The sequence below is a fragment of the Molothrus aeneus genome, chromosome 5, assembly GCF_037042795.1.
Source record: "Molothrus aeneus isolate 106 chromosome 5, BPBGC_Maene_1.0, whole genome shotgun sequence".
Classification (NCBI taxonomy): Eukaryota; Metazoa; Chordata; class Aves; order Passeriformes; family Icteridae; genus Molothrus; species Molothrus aeneus.
Window position 1 is genome coordinate 36,749,703 of NC_089650.1, and position 26,279 is coordinate 36,775,981.

Genomic DNA, 26,279 nt, shown 5'->3' on the forward strand with positions numbered 1-26,279 from the left:
AGCATCTTCTCTGTATAACTATATATTTCTCCACTATATGCATGACATTTTCCTTGCTGATATGCTGCATGCTGATTACTGTGTATGGTCACTCGCAATCTATGAAATAAGAGGAAATTGTCTGAAAATTTTGTTTAGATGAAGAAGCACTTAGGGAAACTATAGAAGCTAATCCAGTAAATGGCATCATGAAAAGTGTAGTAGTTCTGCTATAGTTTATGCGCTCAATAGTTTGCTTCTGTGAATACGATTAAAATAAATATAGATTTTTCATTTATTTTGTTGTAGGCTGAGTACTACTATGAATTCCTGTCTTTGCACTCTTTGGATAAAGGCATAATGGCTGATCCAACTATAAATATCCCCCTGCTTGGAACAGTTCCTCATAAAGCATCAGGTTTGTACTGTTGATATTATAAATTTTGTTTCTGTAAAATATATTCTACAGCCAGTAAAGTCTAAATATTTCATTATGAATTGTTGTTCTGAAGTTTATTGCCTAAAGCAATGCTTGCCACAGTGCTTGGCACTGAACAGTTTGTAATTGCCTTGCCTAAGTACAGCAGCATATTTTGTCTGAGTCAAGACACATGAAGCTTTTATGTGTGGGTAAATCAGCAGAAACTTGTACAAAATTGTTGCATAAAATTCACAAATGCTATTACTTAGTTGCACAACTTTTGGAAAACAAATTCTTTGATCACTATTGGAAAAGTTATCAAATTATTCTGTTTCTCAGAATTTGCAGTTTGTGGATGTTCTGCTTTCATTTAGGGTCATCAGGCATTCAGCTCAAAGACACAAGTTCTAGTTTAGGATATTATCATTTATTATTTATCCCTTAGTTGTGCATTCTTAATCCTTCACTGGAATTTACAACTCCACAGCAGAGGCCAAGCCCAAGCCAATGCAAATGCTCCAGAAATACCATGGTGTGTAGTGAGCTGATTTGAGTGAAAAAGCTTTCCATGAAAGATTATTGAATCCAGTTAGCTCTGAAGGGGATGAATAAGAGTGTATGTGATCTGTTTCAGGGTTCATACATGGTAGCCTCTGGTAGGAAGGCAGAAATTTGTATCTTGATGACAGCAGTGTCTAAGTGATTACTGTTTCCTAAATTGCCTTAGCCAACCTATGGGATAAATGTGGGAAAGAAATGAATAATAAAACAGGAAAATTGGACTGCAAATATACACGTTTTCATCTCTGATGAGTCTTTATTCCTTCTCTCTTTTTCAGTTGATAAATTCTGAAAGTCTGTGTATAATATTCTCCATTTTCAGCTTGTGGTAGATTGGCATTGAAGTAATGTTTCAATGCAGCTTTTTGCTATGACACCTGGAATTTAGCATGAATGATTGGTCTCTCCATTCAGTGTGGATTGAAGGAGTGGTATTGAAAATAGATTTGGGTGAAAGATGGTATGATATTTGTGCCACAACTGCTGCAATTGAATTGGTTCCAAGCCCAATGAATGTCAAATAAAGATACTTAAAAGCAACCTAAAAGTCATAGAGGCCAAGTTCTTGTTAAGCATTACTTACATCTCCATATAATGCAGGTGAGATTCGTGAAAAGCACTCTGCTGCACTCAGCATTTTCTAATATAACCCAGTTTCTCCCTTTATTTTTAACTATCTAGAAAGGATAGACCAAAATGACTCCTTTCTGACTGTGTTTAGGAAAACTTAATCTAAAAGTGCAGGGAGGGCAGAGATGAGAGCTCACAGCTGCAGCAGAAGGTCTGTTAACCATCTTGATGGGAGATCTTATTAAAGATACAAAAGACTTGTCCTGTTGGCAGCACTGGTACCTCAGTTCAGGACTAATAGGGGCATGTCCATGGTGTTCCCTTGCATGGATCATGTGCATACTGGGTGTATAGATAAGCAGTATTTCAGTTCTGTTTGGTGTTCTAGTGCTCAGTACCCATACAATATTTGAAGCATGTGCACTTTTAATGGTGAGACACTACTGCAATGGTGGGTTTTTTACACTCCCTGTTAGCTGGCCAAAATTAACTAAGTAGTCCTAAGTAAATACATGCTATCAAGGTAGTGATTGTTTGCTACTTTGTAGTTATTGATATAATTTAAATGTTGGCAAAACAGAGTTGGCAAATCTAGTCTGGTTTGCCTGGATCTACTGCGTTATCAAAGAATTTTTCTATATGTACAGATGCCATAAGAAATTCAACCACAAGCTTGTATTTAGTGACAAATCAGCAATCATGGTATTTTTTTGAAAAAGTGTTTTACTCCAAAGAAAATTAATTGCCCTTACAGAGAGTTAAGGAGAAATAAAAGGGGAAGAACAACCATAGTAAACATGAGCGTGGGAAACAAGAAAGAGGATTAACAGATACCTTATTCAGAGGTAATTGAACCCAGTGGTTTTATAAAAATCAGTTGACTCTTGAAACTTTGAGGATATTTGTCTCCAAATAAGGCATATGAACGGCTTTATTGCTGTAGGGCCTCTATAGCCTGTATTTGTCTTATGGCCAATGGTGGCCGTAAGAAGACCTGTGGAAGAGCAAAAGGAGGACAAGCACATGTGATATTTCCATTTACCCTCTCAGCTTTTACTACTTTCAGCATGATTTCCTGTGTCTTAAGTGATCTGTCTACTTTGTAAGCCCCTATGAGTTATAGATCTCTCTTTTTAGTACTTTTCCATGCTGTCCTTGAGTCCATATCATCTTCTGTTGCCTCCAATCACCTTGGCAAGGAGTTCACTGCCATCCATTGCATGAAGATCCCCCTCCTGTTGTTTCAAGTCTGACTGCAACAGCTTTATCTGATGGGCACTGGTCCTTGCACTGGTAGAGACAATAGGCAATCTATCCTGTTCATCCTATCCATGATTTTGTATACATCTATTATGTATCCCCTGATTTTTCTTCTCTTTGCCAGACTTTGAAGAGTCACAGCCTACTCAATTGCTTCTCATTGGATGCAGACTTGTCCTTCTCTTAGCTTTCTCTAATTTGCTACATCCTGAGATGAGGTACTAAATTCTCCTTGGATTTAAGTGAGATTTAAATCACCTAGGTTCCTTAGACTTATTGAAAACCTATTGCCAAGTCCCAGAATTTGTAGCTGACTCAGTGCTCACAACATGATATTGCTACACCTAAACACATGTAAGATGTTAAGAAGACTGGAGATGCTTTTCAGGGAGCTTAAAGAGCTAAGACTGCTCAGCTTGTGCAAAAGATATTTGGGAGGAGTGTGGATACCTGCCCAGTGAGAAGCAGCTGGCTGCTCATTTCTGACTGCAGGGAAAAGCCTATGTAGGTCCAGTGTTTCAATCCGAGGGTGGCAAGTTGAAAACAAAATGAGTCATTTTGTGGCAGTGATTAACATCTTGAGCACCACACTCAGAGAGGTAAACACAGCTATAGGTGTACATTGTATAGAAGCAATGTAGTGGCCTGTGACTGAGCTAGATCTGTGCCCCTGAGTGGCCCGAGCTGGCCCCTGCTGTCCCTGTGTGACCCAGGCAGGGCAGTGCTGGTGCAGGCTGGTGTGAGCAGGCTGCTGGCACAGCGCTGCTTCGTGCATTTCCTCCAGCCCCACAGCCCACCAGCCAGGCTCAGGAGACCTTCTCTCCCTGCCCACTGCTGGTGTTGAGACGTTAAAATATAGGTGCTGAGCATCCAAACAGGCTGAAAATCTCTCCAAGCTCAGCAGCAGAAATCAGTGTCTCCACTGAGTGCAACACCATCTCTGCTCTTGCCTGCCATGCTGGTAGAGTGGCAGTGGGCTGCAGGACTGTGTATGGGCTCCCACTCCTCTCCAGACCTTTCATGCCTGCTTTGGTTGAGATTGGTCATTCAGAGATGTCGCTTAAGCAATCGCGGTGGAGACTAAAGGTGGCTTTTGTTGTTGGCCTTGGCACACTTGCTTAGTGGGTAAGGTAATTGCTTGCAAACTTGAAGGGCTTGCAGATATCCAGGAGTTACTCTCAGCTGCTTCTACTGAAGAATTTAGAGAATTTCAGTTTCCTAAGCAGAGGGAAAAGGCATGACCTCCCAGACAAAAGGTATTAAACCTGCATTCTCTGCATCCTAGGAGAGCATGCTAATTACTACCTAAAATTAAATTAGGTTTAAGTCACTAGGTTTCCTTAGGTTAGTTTTCAAATTTGTTAAACTTTCCTTGTTCTATTAGAGCCATATGCTCTGCAGCCCTGGATACAAGTGCTCCAGAGGATACAGAAATATCTATGTGCAGGAGAGGCTGTTTTCTGGCCTGGTTTTGGGAGGATGGTTAACAGAAAGAGGTCCATATCTGTGATTCCCTCTCCTTGTTACTAGCCAGTGATGGACAAATGTAGACTGCATCCTGAATTAGGGAAGCAGGGACCACAGCTGAGGTTTGCCCTACTGTGGCCCTGCTCAGCACCGTGGTGGGCCACAGGGGCTCGTGGCCATGTTTTCTGATGCAAGGGACTTCCCTCTGTGCTTTGGTTTGACTGTGGTGCTGTTGGTGGCTGCTTAGCATCAAACAGGCATAAAAATGCAAAGATTCAGGAAGAGCTTAGAGGCTTTATTTCAACTCTGAACCACCACAGAGTTCAGCCAGGATCCAGGTGGTTTTTGCTCACAGGAGGGTCCTTTACTGCATATCTGTGTGCCTGTTCAGACACATGATTAAGTCCAAAAATTCCAAAGTGGGCAGTGCTGGAATAAAAGGTTTATGATCTGTGGCCTTGGACTCTAGTGATGCATTGCTGGGTTTTTCCCAAGGCATTTAAACCACAGCCAGATCTCAGGGGAGTTCAGGGGTTGCTACCAATTCAATGAAATCTAGATACAGCTATAGTGCTGTCATTAACAGTCTGCCACATCTTCCTCCCCATTGCAATTTGTTCAAATAAAACACATCCTAATCCAAGCATTGATGCTATGAGAAGGTTACTACAGTTTAAGAAGATTACAGAATTTAAAATGTATTTTTTAAATAATAAACTGTGTTTCCTTCTTGCCACCTGGTTACATGGTTTTGGTCCTTGTAAAGGTTGGTGCAAAAGCCCTTCGACTATGTAATTACTTCAGAATGAGAACTGCAAGGCACCTTTCTATTTGTAGGACTTACCAGAGGCAGAATAGGTTTTAGCAATAAATTATTCTGTATTTTACCAAGGCACCAAATAACAAAAATGACCAAATTATGGCTTGCAAAATTTTTATAGCAAGCAATCTAAAACAACCCAAATGTAGGGCTTTTAGCTCTGTATTTTATTAGGAAATCTCAGGCCAGCTTTAGAAGAAAGAATAAACAATTTCTATTAGTTGGATTTGACTTATCAGGCAGCTGAGAAGAGCCAATTTTGAAGAAGAGAGATAAAATCATTTCATCTCAAGATTATTTAAGATCTCTTGTGACAATCACAACAGAGAATTCCATAGTTCTGAGGTACTGGGCTTACTTCAGCATTAAAATACTCCAGATTTACTGGCCTTAATTAGTTGCTTAAACTCTTTGTATTTCAAAAGTGTTTGAATACTTTTCCTGGAAAAGTAATGTCCAAATGTCACTATTCTCAACTAGCTCTGTCAGAGTGGGGTGTCTATGTCTTCTTTTTAAAAACTGCACCCATGGTCATACTTATCAAGTGTACCATTTGTCAGCACTTTATGGAGTAAGTTTTGGTTAGCTCAGTATCTCATTTAGGTAATATTTGCAATATCCAAATGAGAAAAACTTACCTAAAGTAACTTTTCCCCTAAATATATGTTTTTACAGAAGTCATGTGACAGCACAGAAAATTTAGACTCAGAAGTGAGCAGTTCAACTCAGAAAATTTAAAGTAGGCTTCCAGCATGCTTTGATATATCCTTAGATACCTCCACATGATTAATTTCCTCATCTGCAAGAAAAGTATGGTTGTGTTAAGATCACTGTCTGTGCTATAGACTCTTGGGGTTATTTCAGCAAATGAACATAAGCTCTTCTCCTGACCTGCTTTACTTCTAATCCTAGAGCCTCTGAATAAAGGGATCTGTGTTACATTGTTTCATCAATGGCATTCCTCCAAAGCTTAGATACATCTATAACTTGGTTTTTTTTTTAGTATTGCAATGTATGCTTTTGTATGTATGTGTATATGTGCATGTAAATATAAGTGTTATTGGTATTATTATCCTTGTAGTTGTTCAGGTTGGATTCCCTTGCCTTGGAAAACAAGATGGGGTCGCTGCATTTGAAGTGAACGTGATCATAATGAATTCAGAAGGCAATATTATTCTCCAGACCCCTCAGAACGCCATCTTCTTTAAAACGTGTCAGCAAGGTAACACTGAAGAAAACATGCTGGAATGCTGTTAGATCAGGTCACCTAACTGTCTTATGTTTCATTTAGGATAAGAGCTAGAGAGGATGGAAGTAAAGCAGTCACACAATCAATGAAGCAATCATGGTGAATTCCAGGCTTTCTGTCTCTGTGTGCCCTTTGTTGATCATTTACTACGTGTTTACTGAGCCTTTTCTTACAGAACTCCCCGAGCACACTGGGTTGGAGACATTTCTCCCTCCTGCTGTTCACTGCTCATCACATTAACAGCAGTAGGATGTTAATTAAAGACATTGATAGAGATGTATCATATGAAAAGCCCCTACTAGCAAGCACTTCAAGGTGCTTGGAGGAGAGCTAGCTCTGTGAAAGGCTGAGGTTAACTTTTCCAGAAATGGCACATCATCTGGGGAACTGGCCTCCTGGGAACTACAGTGGGGACACTGGGGACAATTAATGCTGTCAGTGCCTCAGTTCCTGCTTGGTGTCATTAGTTCCCTAAATCTCAAACTTGCACGTCCAAACTGAATACAAAAAAATCTTAAATCAGAAAATTTCTGCAAAACTTGGCTTTACCTTCTCTGTAGCTCAGGTGCAACCTCTTGGCTTTTGATACAGGTAAAATGGTGGAAGCTGCTGTTCAGTACTTCCAGTTATCAAGCAGTAAGCACACAGAGGACATGCTGGTAGGAGAAAAGCCATGAAGTTTTTGCAGTTTTTGCTTGGAAAGGAGAGCACTTGTTCAATCAACTGATCTATGAACCATAATCACTATGTAATAAGACTTTCTGAATTAATTTGATACACCACAAACGACTATAATTATCACTTTAAGCTGAGGCTATGGAAATTGAAAAATCAGTGTCCAAGACAAGATAATTATCCCATATCATGTGCAATTGTATCAAATTAACTCATGACAGGGCTGATGTACAAAGAACAAGATTTTTTCTTTCCCCTATTAAATCTTCGTTCACGGTCCCACATTTTCTTCTCTGCACTATTTTCTCTGAGATAATTGGCTGTAGTGTGGCTTCAAAGAGTGAGCAGTGGGAGCCAGAGCTGTTTATTCTTTGAAACCTCACTATGCCCAAATAGCAAAGCTGCTTGTCCCCTTTGAAGCCTTCCTGCTGTCAATTAGCCCAGGGAACGTGGAGGAGGGGGAGAAGAAGTGGGCAGAGAAACAGAAAGAAAAATTGAGGCTTTAAATACACAAAACTAATCATATCTCATGTATGAAGTTGTGTGTCTGGTGTAAATACAACATAAAACTTTTCCTCTCTTTTTATTTTCAGTTCAGCTCAAAAATACTGAACGTAAATTTTGGAAATAGAATTGGGGTATTCTAATAGGGAGAGCAGAGTTACAGTTATATTTTGGAAAACACTGGCTTAAAGAGGAAGGGCTCCAAACTCAGTTTAGTCATAGCAGTCATCCAAGTTATAATTTCTGTGTTATTATTTGTTGTTATCATTTTTATACAAGTTGTAATATCTAACAATTTAGCAGTATTGCATCATATGACCTCTCAGGAAACCTGGGGTTGATTATTGTCCCAGTTCTTTGTTCATGGAGCCAGCTGAGAGACAGAAGGAAGATTTCCCAAACTTTAGAGACATGCCAAGGAGGAGCTTTCTCACATCATCTCTTCCAGCCCATACTGGAATATGTTCAATTCCTGCCCTGTGTCTAGTAAGGTGGAAACAGCAGTGTTTTAGGACAGATGCTGAGAAAGATAAGAATGTCTAGAGTGGTTGGTGTTAGAGTAGGTGTGAGTTTCCTTCCTCTGAAAGATATACATGGTGAAGAGCTCCTGTCAGGGCCCTAGCCACTGTTTCTGGTTATTTTTGGCCATACAAAAAGGTCCCAGCCGAGGAAGTGATGGGAGCAAGGGAGCAACTATGTGGATAAGAGAGTATTTCTTGTGGCTAACAGGTGGTCACAAAGAAAAAGTATATGTTTTCCTATTTTTCTGCTTGAAATGGTATGCATTTAAGCATGCATTTTTTGGTAATGAATAGCAGTTCTGCATTTGAGTACAAAGAGAGAAGCATTTACAGAAAAAGTCCTAGAATACAGTGTTAGAACACAGTAGGACCAAAAATCCTTTACTACAATTACTATGGCTGCAAACAGCTTTACTTTTAAGGCATATCATTTTACCTCAGAGGTTTTGAACCTTCTCACTTGGAATGTCACACAACAGAGCATCAAGATGAGGAGGTTGTGCCTACTACTGCTCCCTACTGATGCTGAGTTTTTCTGAAGGGAATAGGCAGTCTCTCCTGCCTAATTCTCCATGAGGGATCTGGGAAGGCATTTTTGTATAATTGTTTTTCTACCCAGCAGGCCTTTTTGATGGTGTTCCACAGGGTTTTGATTTAGTTTGCCTTCTTGTTTGATGGACTCTGGTGTTTTGAGGATAGTGGTGGCACCCAGAAGTATCTGTCATCCTTGTATCATCCTGCTGGTGTTGCCAAATGCTTTTACGTATTTGATCAATAATTGAGATATGAATGAGAGCTGATGATGATGCAGAACTGTTGTGCAGGACTGCTTTCATCTTCCTTTCTGGCCTTCTTCCATTTAGCCTTGATGCTCACTCTTTCATGTGAACACAGATTTCATCATTGTCACCTCAGTGGTAATTAATGCAATGCAAGTTGCAGTGATGTCTACTTCAGGCTGCAGAAATCGAAACTGGTCCTGCACACTAAGGGTAGGTCTAACCAGCCACGCAAGTTCTGCACTAAGCTGCCTGCTCACTTCCACACAGAAAATAAAGTACTGGATTGAGCAGAGCATCCACATTGCTCATGCACTTATAGAGCAATAGAGAGATGAAAATGCAGAGTCCACCAACAAGTGCAACACCCATGTGACCATGTGATGGAACATCTATTTGTAGACTACTGAAAGAGAAACCAATTTATGTTGATGAAACCTTAGCTGAATTTCCATTTCTTCAGTGTTTGTCTGCTAGCAAATATTTTAACTCTTGTGTCAAATATATCAATCTTACTGAGATCTGGCTGGCAGCTGAAGTACATAACATTTTAATTAAGATTGTTGTTATATTTTATGAAGCGGAATGTCCAGGAGGATGCAGAAATGGAGGGGTTTGCAACGAAAGACATGTCTGTGAATGCCCTGATGGATTTTATGGGCCTCATTGTGAGAAAGGTAATTTAATAAAAAAATCTCAACTGTCTTCTTTGCCACAATCTCAGAAAAACTGCACTGTAGACTCTCCTGAAATTAAGAATGGCCTATTCTGAAGATTTCATATATTTTGAGTTCAAATACGTAAGAGAATTGTTATTATCATCCATGGTCTAGTGGAAATACTAATTGCTTCATATGAAAAATAATTTCTGTTTCACAAATTACTTTTAACAAAAACTGATGCAATAGTTAAGTGATCCCTAATCACAGGGAATCCATCTGACACGAAGCTGGATTCTTCTGCTGATGAGGACTAGCTGTGAAACAAAGAACAGCACTTTAGTTGCTCTGCATTTGTTTATTTGCAGATAAGGTCAGATTTGTAAGCAGGCTGAAAACAAAAAGGGGAAGATGAAGGGAAGGTTCTCTTTCTCTTCCATGAGTGGATAATAGCCCAAACCAACATTTCCAGGAGTGATGAACCAAGAAATTGGTGTGACTTGGCAAGGAAACTAGATCTTCTTCCTATCCCTCCCTTCCTTTTCCCAGTGGCAGTCCCTCCCCAGGGCGACTGGAGACGCCCATCCCCATGAGCATCCAACGCCAATACAATCATTCACTCCCAGATACTCTGGCTACATCAAAAATATTAAATACAAAGGATCGAGGACTGTTCTCTGGCCTGGAGAGCAACAGGCACAGCTTACATTCATATGTTTAATAAACTCTTACCTTCCAACAAACCCATTACAAACTCACTCCTAGGAGGAGCCTGTGGTCACTACTCATCCCAGGACCAAGGCCAGGAGGATTTGCTGGTCAGCTGGGACAAAGCCAAGCCACCAACAGTTTCACAATATGATTGCACAAGGCCATTTGGCCCCGTGCCTGGGTGCTGTTTAACTCACCAGCATGGACCCAACCTCACTGCATGTACCAATTGTGGGCAACCACAAAGTGAAGCATTGTCCCCTAACATGCCTCCCTGAAGAGCCTTTTGGGGTGGCCACAAGGCAGAGAGGTCTTGGAAGAGCACAGGGGCTCCAGAGGAGATTCACTGGGAGCATGCAGGACAGTTTGGCTGTGCAGCAGTCTTACCTAGCCAAAATTAGGTAGCCACGCTTATGCTCAGGTCTGCAGGAGTAGGGAAGGTTCATTGTAAAGCCTGCCTGGAAACCCCACTGAGTTACTGACCCCTCTGAGATAGTCCTGCCTGCACAGCTGTGGAACCAGAATACAGTTGTAGAGAGCACTTGTCTGGGGGGATTTTAAATATTCAGAGTGTGTAGGTCTATGTGGGTACTTTGCTCTTCCCTGTCTGGTATTAAACTATACAAGAGGCAATTTCTGCTTACATATGGAGTCAATGAACTTCAATTAGCCTACAATTTTTAGTAGCACTATACAGAAATTGTCAGATACAAACCAAAGATATAATAGATTTAACCCCTTACCAGAGGCACTTTGTTTTGACTTAGAACAATAAGCAGAAGGAAAAGTAGCTTAAGGAGTCAATGAGCATGTATTTAAATACCAGGAAGGTATTGACATTTGGACATTGCCACCAGCAATGCTTTTTCTGCTCTCCCCACTCCTCAGCACTGTGTGTTCCTCGCTGCATGAACGGCGGGCTCTGCATCACACCTGGCCTCTGCATCTGCCCCCCGGGCTTCTACGGCATCAACTGCGACAAAGGTAAACGCCCACCGGAGCCCCGGCTCTGCGCGCAGCAGCCGCTCTTTACTCACCTGTGCCAGGTTCCCTCGAGGAGGGCATTTTGGAATGTCAGGCAAGCAATAAGTAAATAAGTTTTAAAAATATTGTGGTTCTTAAAATAGATGCTGTAGCACAGGCTGGCAGCTGCTGGAAGAATGTAGGAAATTGCAAGTATCCATACACCCCAGCTCTGTGAAGGGTAGTTGGGATACTAATTTCAGTTGATCCACTGAAAACAGATCTTACCACAAAAATCACTTCTATTTCTGGGGTGAGAAAAAAAATTACAAGAAAAAAAATCTCTATTTGAGTTCTAGTTTCCTGTAATAAAATTAATTTTACTAATTATTTAGTACTTTAATGTGCTTCATCTGGACACATGTAAAAAATACGCAAGCTATTCATTTTTTGTTGCTGCATTGGGATTCATGAAGGGTAAAAACCAGCAATCAGTTGTTCAGAACAGTAATTTGGAGCAGACTAAGCTACCATGTAGAAAGAACCAAGTACTTTCCTGCAGAAATGTAACTGATCTGCTCATGGCAAAATGTCATACTCCATTTGTCATTGCAGGTCTATATGAGGTAAGACTGAATGCAAAAGGTCCTAGAGGCCTTTTCAGCGAAATAGTGGGAACCTTCCTATTTCTTTACACAAACTGTTGGTGTCAAAGCCCTCACAACTTCTATCTAGTCTTTGAACAGACTTTCACCACATTTAGAAAATGCTTCAAATGTGTGCTTTAATTAAATGCTCCTGATGTCTTGAAGGATTAACGTGAATCCCAGCAGTTTGGTGAAAAGTCACATCTAACACAATGTAAGTTATTTGGCAGCTGAAAGTCAGAGCATTTGCATCTATGTCACCACACAGAAAAACTTACAGAGGTTTCTTTTCAGTCAAAGGATTACTTAAGAACTGTAGTGAAGTATCCTCTTGTAGAAGTAGCTTCCAGTCCTAGGCTGTGCTCCTTTTATCAGACTCTGGCAGTTTCAATAGCAATAGTGCCTTAATCCTTCAATGAGCTTAATGTGTGAGGGTTGATAAAGATGTAGCACAGACTGTCCTCAGAGAGCTCACTGCTGTATTGTTCACTTGTCTCATTCTATATTGCCTTGTGTGTGTGTCCATGTAAAGCATTATGTAGGAATAACTGCATTTCAGTCTTACTTTGTAAATCAGATGAAAAGAGGTTAATCCTGCTTTTACAACCTACTCAATGTTTATTTATGATGAACAGCAGAGAACATTAAGTCCAAGTTAGTTCTAGTTCATATTAATTAATTAGTTAATTCTTTTTATTTGTTTCAGCAAACTGTACAACAACCTGTTTCAATGGAGGGACATGTTTCTATCTGGGAAAATGCATTTGTCCTTCAGGCTATGAGGGAGACCAATGTGAAATTAGTGAGTAGCATCCCTGTGTGCTTGCTTTCATTTACAGCTTCTTCTACTGTCAATGCCTGAATGGTAACATGTGAGCTGCCTAAGCTGGGCGCAGAGCAAGGGTCCCACACAGCAGTTTGGGACCCTCTGAGTCAGATGCCACATGCCTCCAAATGAGTTTCCTACTCAGAAGTTTGATTCATTGCTGGACCATCTCATCCCCTGCCCTGTTCTGTTTTCACTAGTAACCAGGCTTGGTAACAATCCTCAAGCCATAAGTATGCAAGCAATGCCCTGTGGCAGACATGTGCTGCCGTGCCAAACCTGTGGGGTGCATCTATTTTAAAGCATTATGGCAAATCACACCTGGGCACAGCAGATTAAGTTTGAGCTGTCACCTCTGAAAGGGCTACTATAATTTGGGAATGAAAAGATTTGGGGCAAAAGGAGAACTAAACTGTAAGAGCTGAGAGCTTTCATGTAAAATGTAAAGTTACATTCACAAGGTAACTTGAGGATGTACAACCAGACCTCATTCTTCCTGGACTTGCAACTTCTAACAGGACACTGTGCAGGAAAGCTTTCCCTGCTGTAAATAATCCCACCATTCTTCCCCAGCATCTTCACAGGAGCATGGAGAGCAGTATTTCACCTAGGATATGTAAATGCTGATTTTTTAATATACATCAGTAGAAACAAGCTCTCCTCACAATTAGGAAATTTTTATCACTTTGGAAACAGATGGAAATAAACTCTTAACTTGCTATCAGCCAATACACAACAACAAGTGAATTACTATGCAAAGAAAGTACACAGGTACAGTAAGACCTACATTTTGCTCAGTCTTTATGTGTAGATTAACAGTAGGTGTATGTAAATGTTGCACCATGTCTCTATGCATTACAAGGCATTTTGCAACTCCTTTTTACAGCATTAAAAATTCAGAGAAAAAGGAGCAACAAAGCTTTATTGTTTTTAAGTAAATTAAGATTGCCCACTGATATAAATTCAGATCATATACCACAAGAACAACAGTGTGGGTTTTCACTGGATTTACCTTTCCTTACATCAAGTTCAAATTTGACTATTTGGCAGAACCCCATTTCTTTCTTCAGTCCCCAAAATGTCAACATTGTTGACATTTTTTGGATGAAAATTAAAGTTTGATTCAGAGAGAAGCATGTATTTTATGTTTGCTGGTGGTTTTTTTTAAGGAGAATTCTTAGAACTCTTATTGCAGCACGTATAATTAAGGGCAGTCCATTTAATTGATCTGTCTGAGGAACTGAAGCTTGTATTTGTCTATTGCTGCTTAGGATAAGTGCAACTGTTTTGATTTCCTGGAAAGGTTTACCTGTGAAACTCAAATTAAATTAATTAAAATACAGGCAGTAAACTAGCTTCTGTACAAAAGAAAAAAGAGCAAATTCAGATCGTGATAAACTGGGACAATGCCAATGAGAGCAAGGAAAGCAATGCACTTACTCTGGCTCTTGTAAAGCCAGGACTGCAATTGTTAGACTGTGATTGACAGCTGTCATCACCCCTGGGCACTGCACCAGCACAGCAGTGGAAGATTGCAAGAAATCTAGACAAGGCTTAGAAACACCAGAGCAGAAACACAACTCAGTCCATTTTCTTAGATCCAGGGCCAGCTACATTTAATCATGGGATTCTTAAAATAATGAGGGGGAAAAACCTTTCAACAGGCAGAAAGCCATCTTCTGAAAATTGCAAGGTTTTGTTGTTTTGTTGGGGTTTTTTTAGAATTGGGTATAGGTTTTCAGTGCTTGTGTAATAATTGAATCCCTCTGTAAGACTCCTGGGAAGTGTACTGAACTCAGTCTACAAAACTAACAAGCATTCAAAATCTTCCAGGTTTTTTCCTAATTAGTGTTTCACTTTGAATCCAGAGTTTTATTTGGTTTGGATTCCTCTCCTACTTGTCACCAGCTGGTTTTGTTGTTTTTTCCATTTCTTAGTCTATAACAGAGAGAGTTACTACTCTTTCCTTTATTCTGTGACAATCTTAGTCCAAAGTTAATTGAGCTGCGCTGAGCCAAATGCTTGCCTGTTGCAACTTGGTGGAAGTTGGTGTCACATCTCTTGACCCATATCCTTCAGATTTGCTTAAAGAACTAGGAAAGTTCATTGATTTCTTTAGCATTGCTCTTTCTAATTGTTAATTACTTGGGATGCAAATGTTTGTAAATTAGAATGCCTAAAGTTTCCCTCCCCAAAGGCTCCTGCAGAGGAATTGTGCTTTTATAGAAACTCTCCTCAGCACAGTTTGTTCCATCAGCTGCTTATGAAACTTCTTTCAGGTTTATTAAAATAATTATGTAGAATAGGAATAAGTGTTTCCTTTATATTGACAATACACATGTATATCACAAAGGTCTGCAGGGGTTGAGGGCTAAGCAGGTGCTGCCTGTGATGCTGAGCTCCCAAGAGGACAGTCTGTGATCATGAAATGAGGTTTTCAGCACAGCAAGCTAGTGTTGATGCTTAAATTTTGATTTGCAGATCTCAGTTAATACCTTTCTTAAAACAAAAAAAAAAAAAAAAAGAAAATAAGGGGAAGTAAAAGGGAAAAGGAAAAGAATTAGTTTGCTGCCCCAGGTTCCAGTTTTTATTTGCTCACAGATACAGGTAAATATTAGTGTTAAATCTAGGAAGGGTGCCTTTGTTTTCTCTTTTCTGAATGAAGAAGGAAGTCTAGTGGCATTAGAAAAGATAAAAAATGGTTTTGGACCACAATGAGAAAATCTGCATTGGTTCATATGGGCACCACGGTGGCAGAAAAGTGTGGATGCAGTTCCTGGTGGCTCAAGAGTGCCCAGAAAGTGACAGTGAACCTCCCTCAGCCTGGGAGTGACTGAGCTCATGGTCACTGTTCTTCCCTTAGAGAGAAGATTTAATCAGTTCATAAATGCAGACAAATTCTAACAAGGCTGTCTGATGGTGGGACATTGGACGTTAAGTTTGAGGAAGGTCCCTGGTGTGTCATGCCCAGCATGAAAGAAAGAAATTGAGTGTGGTTCTCCACCAGGGGGGCCTCCTCAGTCCCAGGCAATCAGGGCCAAACAAGACTTCCTACAGCAACAACACCCGACCCAGCCTATGCCTTTGGCAAAGGCTGTTTGTGAAGGAAAGTAATTTCCAGACCAAGAGCCTGGAAAAATGTCTGCCAGTTCCGATTACTGTTAGCAAAGTTGCTCTGTTCTTTGCACACAGGAAAGAAGGCCATGTATTTTTAATGTGCTCTTCGTTTCTGAGCTGCCATGTGGAACATCCCTCACTGCACCATCCACAGCACCAGTGTTTCCAGACTGTGCTACAAGCTGAAGGGCCCAGCCAATCTATTTACTGTCTGCAAGTAGCAGCCATACCTGTCATTTCCTGAGTATCCTACTGCTCTCAGATGGCACTAGATTTTTTTCTGCTGCGGTCCCTCAGGTTTGGATCCCACTCTTTGGAACTGCATGGTCTGGGCAGGGCTGCCTCCCCTGTAAAGGGTGAGGAGAGCAGGAGCCAGTACTGGCCAAGGTCACACAGGCTTTGGCCATGCCAAATTATTGTCATATTCTCAAAGGAGAAGAACACTTATAAGTTGGAAACACAGACCTGCAGCAGAGTCTTTCCTGATGGATCCATAGTGCACACTCTAACATCTGTTGAGTTTTCAGGTACAGGCAAGCTTGTCTGACACTTGTGTCCAGTAGGCACAGGGGACTAAGACTATTGTTTCCATGTTTTCAATTTCTAGGTAAATGCCATCAACCCTGTCGAAATGGAGGCAAATGTACTGGTAAGAACAAATGCAAGTGCTCCAAAGGCTACCAGGGAGACCTGTGCTCAAAGCGTGAGTACCAAAGCCACTCCCTCAGTCCCTGTGGGAACATCGAGCTGTGCAGTATCTTTTTTTACATAATGTCAGTGCTAATTGTTTGTTGTCAAAGTAATTCAAGTTATTTTACTTTCTGGATGTACATCATAAACCAGAAACATTTTTTTACAGAAGTGTCCTCACAGTCTCTTCTGTACTCTTGAGCTCTATAAAACAGCAGTGTGTCAGCTCAGCAATAGCAGTTTAGTTCTAGAGAAATGCTTAATAAAATGTCAATGCTTTGCCATGTTAAAATACAATGAGAACACTCCTGAATGGAGTGCTGGGGACTACTCTCCTTCTCTGGCTGGTTTTGATGGATGCTCAGCTCTGCTGTACAACGTGATTATCTTGCCAGGGGCTGAGCCAGACCTTGCAGGTAAAGAGATGGGTGTGGACGGTTTCAGGGCTCTGACTGTACTCAGTGCAAAGGCATAGATTTACTTTGAGAGCCACAGCCTGTGCCAGGACCAGCTCATCATGTGAAACAGCAGGGAGAGCAAATGCGTGACTGTCTCTGGAAGAAATGTCATGAGAACAAGTGTGTGTGTTCACTTTCTGCAGCTGTCTGCGAACCCAGCTGTGGCCTGTACGGCACCTGTGTGGAGCCCAACAAATGCCAGTGCAAGGAAGGCTGGCACGGGAGACACTGCAATAAAAGTAAGTGAGAAACAAACCCTGAGAGTTGTATCTGAGGTGTTACACACCCAGTGCTATACAGAAATGAGCCTCAAGAGCCTTTCCAGCATCATTAATGATACCACACTCCTTTTTCTCTAACCTTTCATCCAAGCAATAAAACAAAGGCTTTCGATACTCCATAATTTTACCTACTTAAAAAAAAATTCATAATAATTTGAAAGTGTTTTATCATGACCATTTTTGTATTAGAAATTCCAGAATCTGGTATCAATCAGAGGAGGACTTGCATGTCTTCCCACCATAGCATGGAAAGGATCTAATTTTTTCAATACTCCTCAGTAATATCAGCTAGCTTTGAAATCCCGGGTAGGTATTTTTAAAAATAAAACTCTGTCAGGTTTTAACACTGCTTGAAACTTAGAAAAAATGTAATGTCCTTTGGAAATTTTGGAGAAATCTTGAAGAATTATGCAAGATCTGTTCTTAGCAACTTCACATTTTAATTCTGCTCTTCCCCATGTTCCACAGCATACAAAATACATTGCCGCAAAGCAAAGTTAAAGTTCTTGAAATAAATTTCTGTTGTGCTTTTTGGTCCATTTACCCTCTATTGTAACTGATCATTTCACTGGGCTTAAAATGGTACTGTATAATTATTTGAAATACAACAGGATATATCCAGTAAGAACTTCAGATTTAATTTTATGTTTCATGTGCAACAATACTGTAACAGCAGATCTTCAATATGTGATCTTTATATACTCCCAAAAGATACTAATGTATATCACTGTTGGCTACCAATTCACGTGTTGTGTTTTATGTGTCAATAATAAAAAAGTTTGCAGCTACAAAACCAATCAGCCATAAGGAATGTGAACTTTACGTTGCAGCATCAACTGAATATTCACTTTTAATAAAACCTGTTGATGCATATGATTTTTGTCACATCAAAATGTATAGAATAAATACAGTATTTTCATTGAAAACTGAGTATTATCCAACTAAGATGGATTTTGCTGTGAAAATTAGATTTGCAGTGAAAATTGGGAGTCTGCTTTTCTGTTGTTAACTAGTGAATTTGTGTTTAAGTGTATTCATGCTACTCTCTGAAGGAGAAATACCATTAATTCAAGTTATGGTTAGAAAAAAGATATAAAGAAATGAACCACTACGAACTACAGTTTGTAACTTGGTATGAACTTTTTCTTCCTGTCATACTCTTCCTATAAAGAACCCAGATAGCAAATGAAAACAAATACATACTTTAGATGACCATCACCAAAGAAGTAATTACCTGTACAACAAAACCAAAGCTCATACCTGCCTTGTGATAAGAAGTCAATAGTCTCACATTATTGTAAACTCCAAGGTTTTCCTTCATTACTTGGAGTTTGGATACAGTCCTGCTGTGTTTAGTACTGCAAAACTCTCTGTATTCAGCAAAGAACCTGTGAAAGGGACATTTGGCAAAATTCACCCCCATTTTAAGTGTCCATTAATGTGCATGCACTGCAGTTCCCTCTTTTCAACTGAAACCAAACATCACCGGGTCTTGAGAGGAGACTTATAGTTAACTTGAGAGATTTGCTTCATATTCCATCAAATGAATGGCTCTTTGGTAAAGCTGTTTTCTTAAAAAAAGAAGTGGCTAAAAAATTGAACAGAGGACTCAGTTTTTCAAAGTAATTTCCATGAGCTTTAAGTAATGAGATGAGTAAATGAACCTATAAAGAATTACAACATAATACTTTGAATTCCATTTTTATTGTTCACTTTCATTTTCCACAACAAAGCAGCTCTACTAAGTCTGTTTCAGATGGCTTTTTTTTCCCCCCAGGTGTTTATGGTCACTGGTGTTCTTTTTCTTTGCACTCAGCTATAAACCAAAGCCCAGCTCAGGTAGCTGGTGCAAATTCTCCCCAGGGGGTTGCTTACACCCCACTCTAGAGCTGGCAGATCATCATGACTGTAACCCATCTGGCATGGGGGTTACAGATGTAAACCCCAGGCTGAGTGACAGCCTGGCTGTGCCGGGCTCCCTGGGCTCCCTGGGCTCCCTGGCCAGGCCAAGCATCCGTCTGTCCAACAGGACTCCGTTCATCCTGAGGGGTAACAGACATGTGAGCACTTTTGTAAGGCAAAGCAAAATCCTTTGTTCAAATGGGTAAGACAGTTTCCACTTGAAATATTAGCTATGGATCACGAGCCCACTTCTGTGGATTCTTTTTTCTTGAACTGGATAATTTTCCAGGGTACGGAGCCAGCGGTCTGAGCGCCCTGAGGCCAGCAGGCAGCAAGCACAGGCAGCACACGCCTTCGCCAAAAAGGGCCGAGGAGAAGCATGTCCCACCCGAATCCAATTATATCTGGTGAGCTCCAACATCTGAAATGGTTCGTGTTACACAAAGTTCACAGCCTTCATTAACCTCTCATGGATTGAATGTTAAAATGCTGTTCATTACAGTTAAGATTACTGGCTGGAATTTTATTAGCTTCATTATAAACCACTGAGCTGACACTTACTATTCCTTTTAAGTTTTATAAATAATTCTGTAGCATGATTATATAGGCTTCTTCTCTCAGTGCTTTGGATGGTGTTTTGTGCTACACTTCAGTTACAGCTAAACTTCCCTTTTACTGGTTATATAGCAAATATTATCCAAAAATTAAATAACAATATTCAAGGAGAAAATCCTGTAGATGCTAACCCTGAATTATTTCAATGAGTACAGATGCAATTTGCCTAAGACAAAAGAAAGGTGCATTTTGCAAATTTTTACAAATTGTGTATTTAGACTTTTCCATAAGAAAAACAAATACATAAATAAAAAAGTTGCCTAATTTAAAAACTGAATAACTCAATTCAATGTTATTTTTGGCTTTACAGTTTTGTGTATTAAAAAGAAACTGCAGTGGTACCATTTAACCAGCATAATATATTGTAAACAAAGTAGAGCTATAATGTAAGAAGTTTCTGCATCAGCTTGAAGCAATATAATATATTGTAAACAGAACAGCTCTTATGTAATAAACTTTTTATACTGATTGTTATGTATAAAATAAAGACGCTGCTTTAGTTTTTTGAGTATTCCTCTGTGTGGCCTCCTGCGGTCTCATCAGCGCCGGGTTGGGATGATGGCTTTTCTAGGACACCCTCATAAAACAGTGGCACTGTTGGGGTGGTCTCCCTCTGTCTTCTTTTAGCCCCACAGCTCTTCAAAATACTTCAGAAGAACAACTTCTTGTGCCTTGGCCAAGGAGGGGAAAACATGGAAGGCTGTGTGTTTCACTCCCTGTACTTGTCCTCCTTGTACCACGTCCCCCTGTCACCAGCACCACCAGCCAGCCATGTTGGTGTGCCCAGTTTGTGGTGCCTTAGGTGCAAAGAATATATTCTTCTTACAGCTTCCGCCCCAGCAGGTGATAGTCCAGCCCTGGCCATGTTCCCTGCTCAAGGGTGATGGTCCTGTGTTGTGTTGGGATCACACTGTAGAAGGCTTTGGGTGCTGCTTTTTGCAACAGTCAATGGCCATGTGATTTGTAATTTCATGTGGCTTGGAAGCAGAAAACATGCTTTCTGTCTGCACTGAAGAACAGTAAATATCCAATGAATTATTACTGACCCTTGCTATAGTGTATTTCTGGCGATCTTATTATTTGGGAGAAAAACAAAAAAAATGAATAAATAAAGTTGGAAGCATTGGAGTTGGGCTTTTCCCTCCACTGAGGCCAGAAAGAGGAGATGTGGGCAGGAAAGGTGCTCAGCCTCTCCCCACAGTCAGTGCTGTCCCAAAAGCACCCTATTCAGATTAAAAAAAGATGGAAAAGAGGCAGCCTGAGGCAGAGGAGAAAACATTTTAGTGTTGAAAACCTGGGGGGGGGAGCTGTTCATGAAGGAAACATTTTTTGATATTTTTCTTAAAAGTGTTGAAAGGAGAAGATTAATCTTAGGTTGAGATTAAATGTGTAGCTGCTCCATACATCCAGGGATGCCTCGGGAGCTGTGTACAAACATGAATGTCACATTTGTATGCTTTTTGTTCTTTCTGTAGCAAAGATTAAGTGGTTTATCACACAATACAGTAAAAAGCATAGAAAATTCTTACTTAAAATTCCTCAGATATTTTGGCTGAACTTTTTCTGCTCCTGTCAATTTCTTAGAAAGTGCTTCCTTAAAAATAGCAAGTGTATTCTTTTATACAGAGTAAATTTTTTGCTACCTGCCCTAAAGACACTTAATGCTGCTGTTTTGTTTTCAGAGTTTCACCACTGATTTTTGGAAATATCATTATCTTGAGAAGAATATAATCAGAAAGGTAACAAAAGGAAAAAACAGTCCTCAAAGTGCACATGTACCACAACTGTTTCTTAAATAACATCAAAATCTCCATATCTTTGCAGTCAGAGCACAAAGTTTCCTGTGTAAGAGGCAGTGCTTGATGTCAGAGTTTTAAGTTAAACTGAGAATGCTAAAAAAAGACATGAATTTTCCAGAAAAAGTCCAGCTGGGAGTTGGAAGCAATTTTGCCATTTGAAAATAAACTACAGAATTTATCACATTCTGTCACTGGACAGGACAAACATATGAGAAAAAAAGATCTGCCAGAGATGAAAATAATTTAAAAATAGCAAAAAATTTTTTGAAATACCAATCCACTACAATAGGTCAGACAGAAACTGCCTTTTCAATGATATTTGGAAAGTTTGCAGTTAGCCAGAGGAAGATGCCAAACACTGCACTTGTGAGCAGCAGCTGTAAGGTGATGAAAATGAATAAAACAACATAAAATGTTAAAGTCACTATAACTCTACAAAAGAAACCTCAATTCTAGCAACTGACAAAATTATAGTTTTACAAAGGACTTCTAATAGCACTTGTTAATTTGGGTATCTAATGTTGGCATCCTGCTATGTCCAGGTGCGCACAACATTTCAAAGGACAAACACACAAGGCACACAAAGAAAGCAGAAGCAGACATCCTAAGGGCAAACTGCCTTTTTTGTACTGCTGACATTACTGAACTGATGCACATGCTTTTGGGGGTTGGTTTGGGTTTGGTTTTTTTTGGAATTTGCATTTCAGGTTGGCTCTGTCTGTGCCATTGGATTTCGAACATGTCTCTATCTGTGCCTCTTCACACCTTCACCTGACTGCTGGGGAGCTGGACAGAATCGTGGCCTTTTCTTGTTCATGCTGTGCTTGACCTGGCAGCCTGTGCTGGTTCCACCTGCAGGGCAGAGGTACCAGGGGGCAGCAGGGCCCAGCACACCGGGTGCTGCTCACGGGGTCCTTCTGCCAGGAGGCAGCACTGCCTGCTGGGACCCAGCACACTTTCTCCATGTGGTGGGACTGAATGGTCCAGTTGTTCTCCTTCAGCTTCAGCTGCATTTCAAGGAATATTTAGGAAAAAAAGTTATAAAGAAAAAAATTCAGAATTGTTCCAGATGACTCGCTGCCTGTAAGATTCAAACTCCAAAAGCCAGACTTAAAGCATTGGCCAGACTTTCTGGTATTAATTCAAAAATGTCAGCTTTGTTTCTGCTGGACAGATTTGTTACCTTTCCTTTCCTCTCACTCCTCTACATCACCTGTTCTACTGGGATTGCCTACTGTGGAAAAAATTCCTACTTGCAGATGCTGACGGGAGATCTGGCAGCAGCAGAGAGGGAGCTGCCTGAAACAGCCTGGAGTTGTGCCAGGCTTCCCCCAGTGCCTGCACAGCCCACAGCATGGCACTGGGCAGGGGGAATGGGTGAGTGGGTGTTGAGGTATCACTCAGAGACATGGCTTCATGGCAGCTTCAGGCCTTGCAGTCATTTCAGCTCTAGCCCAGAGGAACTGCATCAGTCAAGAGTGCTCTCATCCATTACAGGGATTAAGTCCTACTAAATCCCACAAATCTTGCAGTGTGAATATGACTTTGTGTTCAGTGAGGTGATGAGGTGCTATGATTAGCCAGGGCATAGCCAAACCTTAAAACCCCAACTAAAACAGTGACAGCCTCTCCAGCTCTAAAATGTGCCAGCAAGATTTGCTCACATGATGCTTTAAACAGAAAAGCAACTAGTTAAAAAAAGTCTCAAGTGAAATGTGTCCCAGTTGCTGTTTATTTTTTCTTGCATCTCTCTGCAGGATGGCTGCTGAGCCACAGAGCAGTCCCTGAGTGGCTCCCAGCACCCCCCTTCTGCTGGAGCACGGCTGGCTGCACACCCCTGGGTGCTGGCTGGGGGCAGCAGCCCTGTCCAGCCATGTGAGCTCGCCCATACCCAGCAACAGTGCAAAGCTGAACTGAGCACAGAACAAACGGGTTAGGAGAACAGCAAGGTTTGGAAAAACATGCGTGCAGATCTGAGAAGATGTATTTCTTATCTTTGTGGCTTTTGGAAGTTCAGTTTCAATGAACCCTCACAATTTTAAGTTTAAAAAAGCCCCACTATATATATATTTTTACTTAGAACACCATATTCTATTATCCATATTAGTCACAGAGATTGCATTTTAATCCCTTTCCACACAGCCCATCAGAAGACAGAGCAGTCTCGTTGCAGGAATCTTTCCACGGAAATATGAATTTTTCAGAAGATTTAACACACATACCCTGTCTGGCCAAACCACAGCTCAAAAGTAGTTCAGATGCTTATGAGGGACATCCCCACAAGAACAAGAACTTTCTAACACTTTGTTTCCTGGCATATGCTTGGGGGATTTTGCAGCTGAGGAGCTGGCACTGGGGCACTGCACAGGGTTTACAGAGCTAACTGGCTCTGGCTGCTCTGAGTGTTTGTCTTTACAACCCATATATATATGTGTATTTATTTATATACACACACATATATATATATATATATCCTAATCAGTGTGCTGCTCTTGTACTGATCCTTCCTGCCCAGACATCCTAGTGAGCCTCAATTCTAGGCAAGGACCAGTGGGATTCCCCAAATTCTCCAGCAGGCAGTATTTGGAAAGGATGGCCCACAGTGTTTATACCTTGTACATCAAGTTTCTTTGCTATTTATCATCTCCAGCTTGCAGGAGCCTTTCCCAAATGGAGCCTGCCATGACCCTGGGCTAGAATTTTCCCCAGTTCTCCTACTACAAATTGCCAGACTTTTTTGGAAAAAATTGGCTACTATGGGAGCTGCTTGTGTGCTGGACTCTGGCTTTCTTCAAATTAGGGTAATCCAGCTGAAAGTCTGAGCATTTAATTAAGGTCATGGTTGTTCTCAGCATGCACAATTCCACCCTTCAGTGGCCACTGTGAGTATCACCTCTCCCTTGGTCTATCTGGAGAGGGACTGCCAAATGTATACATCTCCCAGATGGTGTCACTGGTAAAAAAGTTAAATGAATGTTCAGCACAATCCACTCAGTGCTTTTTAAACCACTCTTTTTGTGTAAAGGCATAAAGATTTCTCTTCTTTTACAGCTGCAGCAACAATAAAGGAGTTCACTGTACTGTTTCACTGTATTTATCCCTTGTAAGACTGACTCAGCAGTGATAGTTCCACCTCCAAGGCTTATTCCTAAAAGGAATCAACTGGACTTGAAAGGTCCAGTTGAAGGTCAGACTTGAAACCTAGTCTGACAGTTATGGGGTCCTGAGTGGTTTAGATGTCACAACTTCCAGCAATCCACTTAAAAACTAGATGTAAGGGATTTCTAGGGAGAGGTGAGTTTGGAGTTTCTATTCCTTGTGATCAGTGAGAGCAGGAACTCCCCCAACACTAGAGGACCCCTCTAGCTGTTGTTTGAAAAAGGACAGCAACAGCAGGTGAAGTGTGCATAGTGCCCCCCTGGAGGTGCATCTTCATTGCCACCAGGGAGCTGAAAGAGGGATCACTGAGGGTTTTGGTAGCTGTTCCTGAACATCTTTACGATAAATGATTTAGTAATGTAGAACCACATAGTGGTTTGGGTTGGAAAGGACCTTAAATGTCATCTAGTTCCAGCTCCCCCCCTTTCACTAGACCAGGCTGCTCAGAGCCCCATCCAGCCTGACCTGGAGCACTTCCAGGGATGGGGCATCTACAAGTCCTCTGGGCAACCTGTTCCAGTGTCTCACCACCCACACAGTCAATAATTTCTACCTTATGTCCACTCTAAACCTACCCTCTTTAATTTAAAAAATCATTGCCCCTGTCACTACAGGACTTGTTAAAAAGTATTTCTGTCTTTCTTATAAGCCCCCTTTATGTGTGGAAAGGCTGCAATAAGGTCTTCTTGGAGTCTTCTCCAAGCTGAATAACCCCAGCTTTCCCCGCCTCTAATCAAATATTTTATTTCGGTTTTCCTGCTCTACTATGCTTCCTTTTTTTGGTTTGTCTTAAAATACACTAACATCAAATAACAAATGAACAAACAAATAATTAAATATACCCCAAGTATCTGAGATCCCCAAGAATTGAATTTGTTTAGGATACATCACTTCTGGTCTTTTTAGAGCAACAATTTGATATTGCAGTAACAACACGTTTAACTCTGCACTTGTCCCTGGAAGTGCTACAATGTCTTTGAGCACCTTGTGGACCATCCACAAGGAAGAGGATCTGCAACAATGAGGCCAGCAGAATGCCTTGGATGTGATATTTCCTTGGGTTTTTAGAGGACAATAAGAAAATAGCTTGATGATTAGTATTTGACTGAAATAAGTTTTGGTCACTTGGATGAGTCTATTCTGCTTGAGACACAGCAGTCTTCTCTGAAGCAAATGAGTGGCATGAACACTTAGGTAAAAAAAGTGAGTTGTCAAGTGCAGAAAGTACCCAAAAAGTGCCATGAGGTTATTTAGGTATTTAAGTTCCTGTCCATTTTTAAAGTTTATTATTCAACATATCATCATGCAACAGCTCTGACTGCACTGCAATCCTCTATTGTCCACAGCAAAGGTTGTTCTGGAAGAGTTTAAGATAAAATAAAAGATCTGAACACATCTTGATCAAAAGAGGAATGCAGAATCCTGTGTTTCTTTCTGTTTCCTCTCCTAGCAAAACACATTCCTTTTGTATGTGTTCCCTTCTGCATTCCAGAAAATACAGAGGGAATAATTACAAGGAAAAAGTGGCTAATTGGGAGCTATGCTTTTTCTATCATTCCCAGCACAACAATTAAGGTCACAAAAAGTCAAGACAGTAAATGTCCCTTTGAAATTGGTGGGGGTGTGGGGGGAGACTTAAAAACCTG

General features: G+C 40.7%; 1 protein-coding gene across 1 annotated transcript in view; it reads left to right on the forward strand.

Annotated features, from left to right (window-relative positions):
- WIF1 (WNT inhibitory factor 1) overlaps positions 1-20,186 on the forward strand; it is a 37,760-nt gene extending 17,574 nt beyond the window's left edge. Inside the window, exons 3-10 of the mRNA XM_066549742.1 lie at positions 289-397; positions 6,160-6,300; positions 9,388-9,483; positions 11,065-11,160; positions 12,493-12,588; positions 16,337-16,432; positions 17,021-17,116; positions 19,350-20,186. Coding sequence (XP_066405839.1) covers positions 289-397; positions 6,160-6,300; positions 9,388-9,483; positions 11,065-11,160; positions 12,493-12,588; positions 16,337-16,432; positions 17,021-17,116; positions 19,350-19,471 — 852 coding nt within the window. The 3' untranslated portion in view covers positions 19,472-20,186. The remainder of the gene's footprint in view (positions 1-288; positions 398-6,159; positions 6,301-9,387; positions 9,484-11,064; positions 11,161-12,492; positions 12,589-16,336; positions 16,433-17,020; positions 17,117-19,349) is intronic.
- The last annotated feature ends 6,093 nt before the right edge of the window (positions 20,187-26,279 follow it).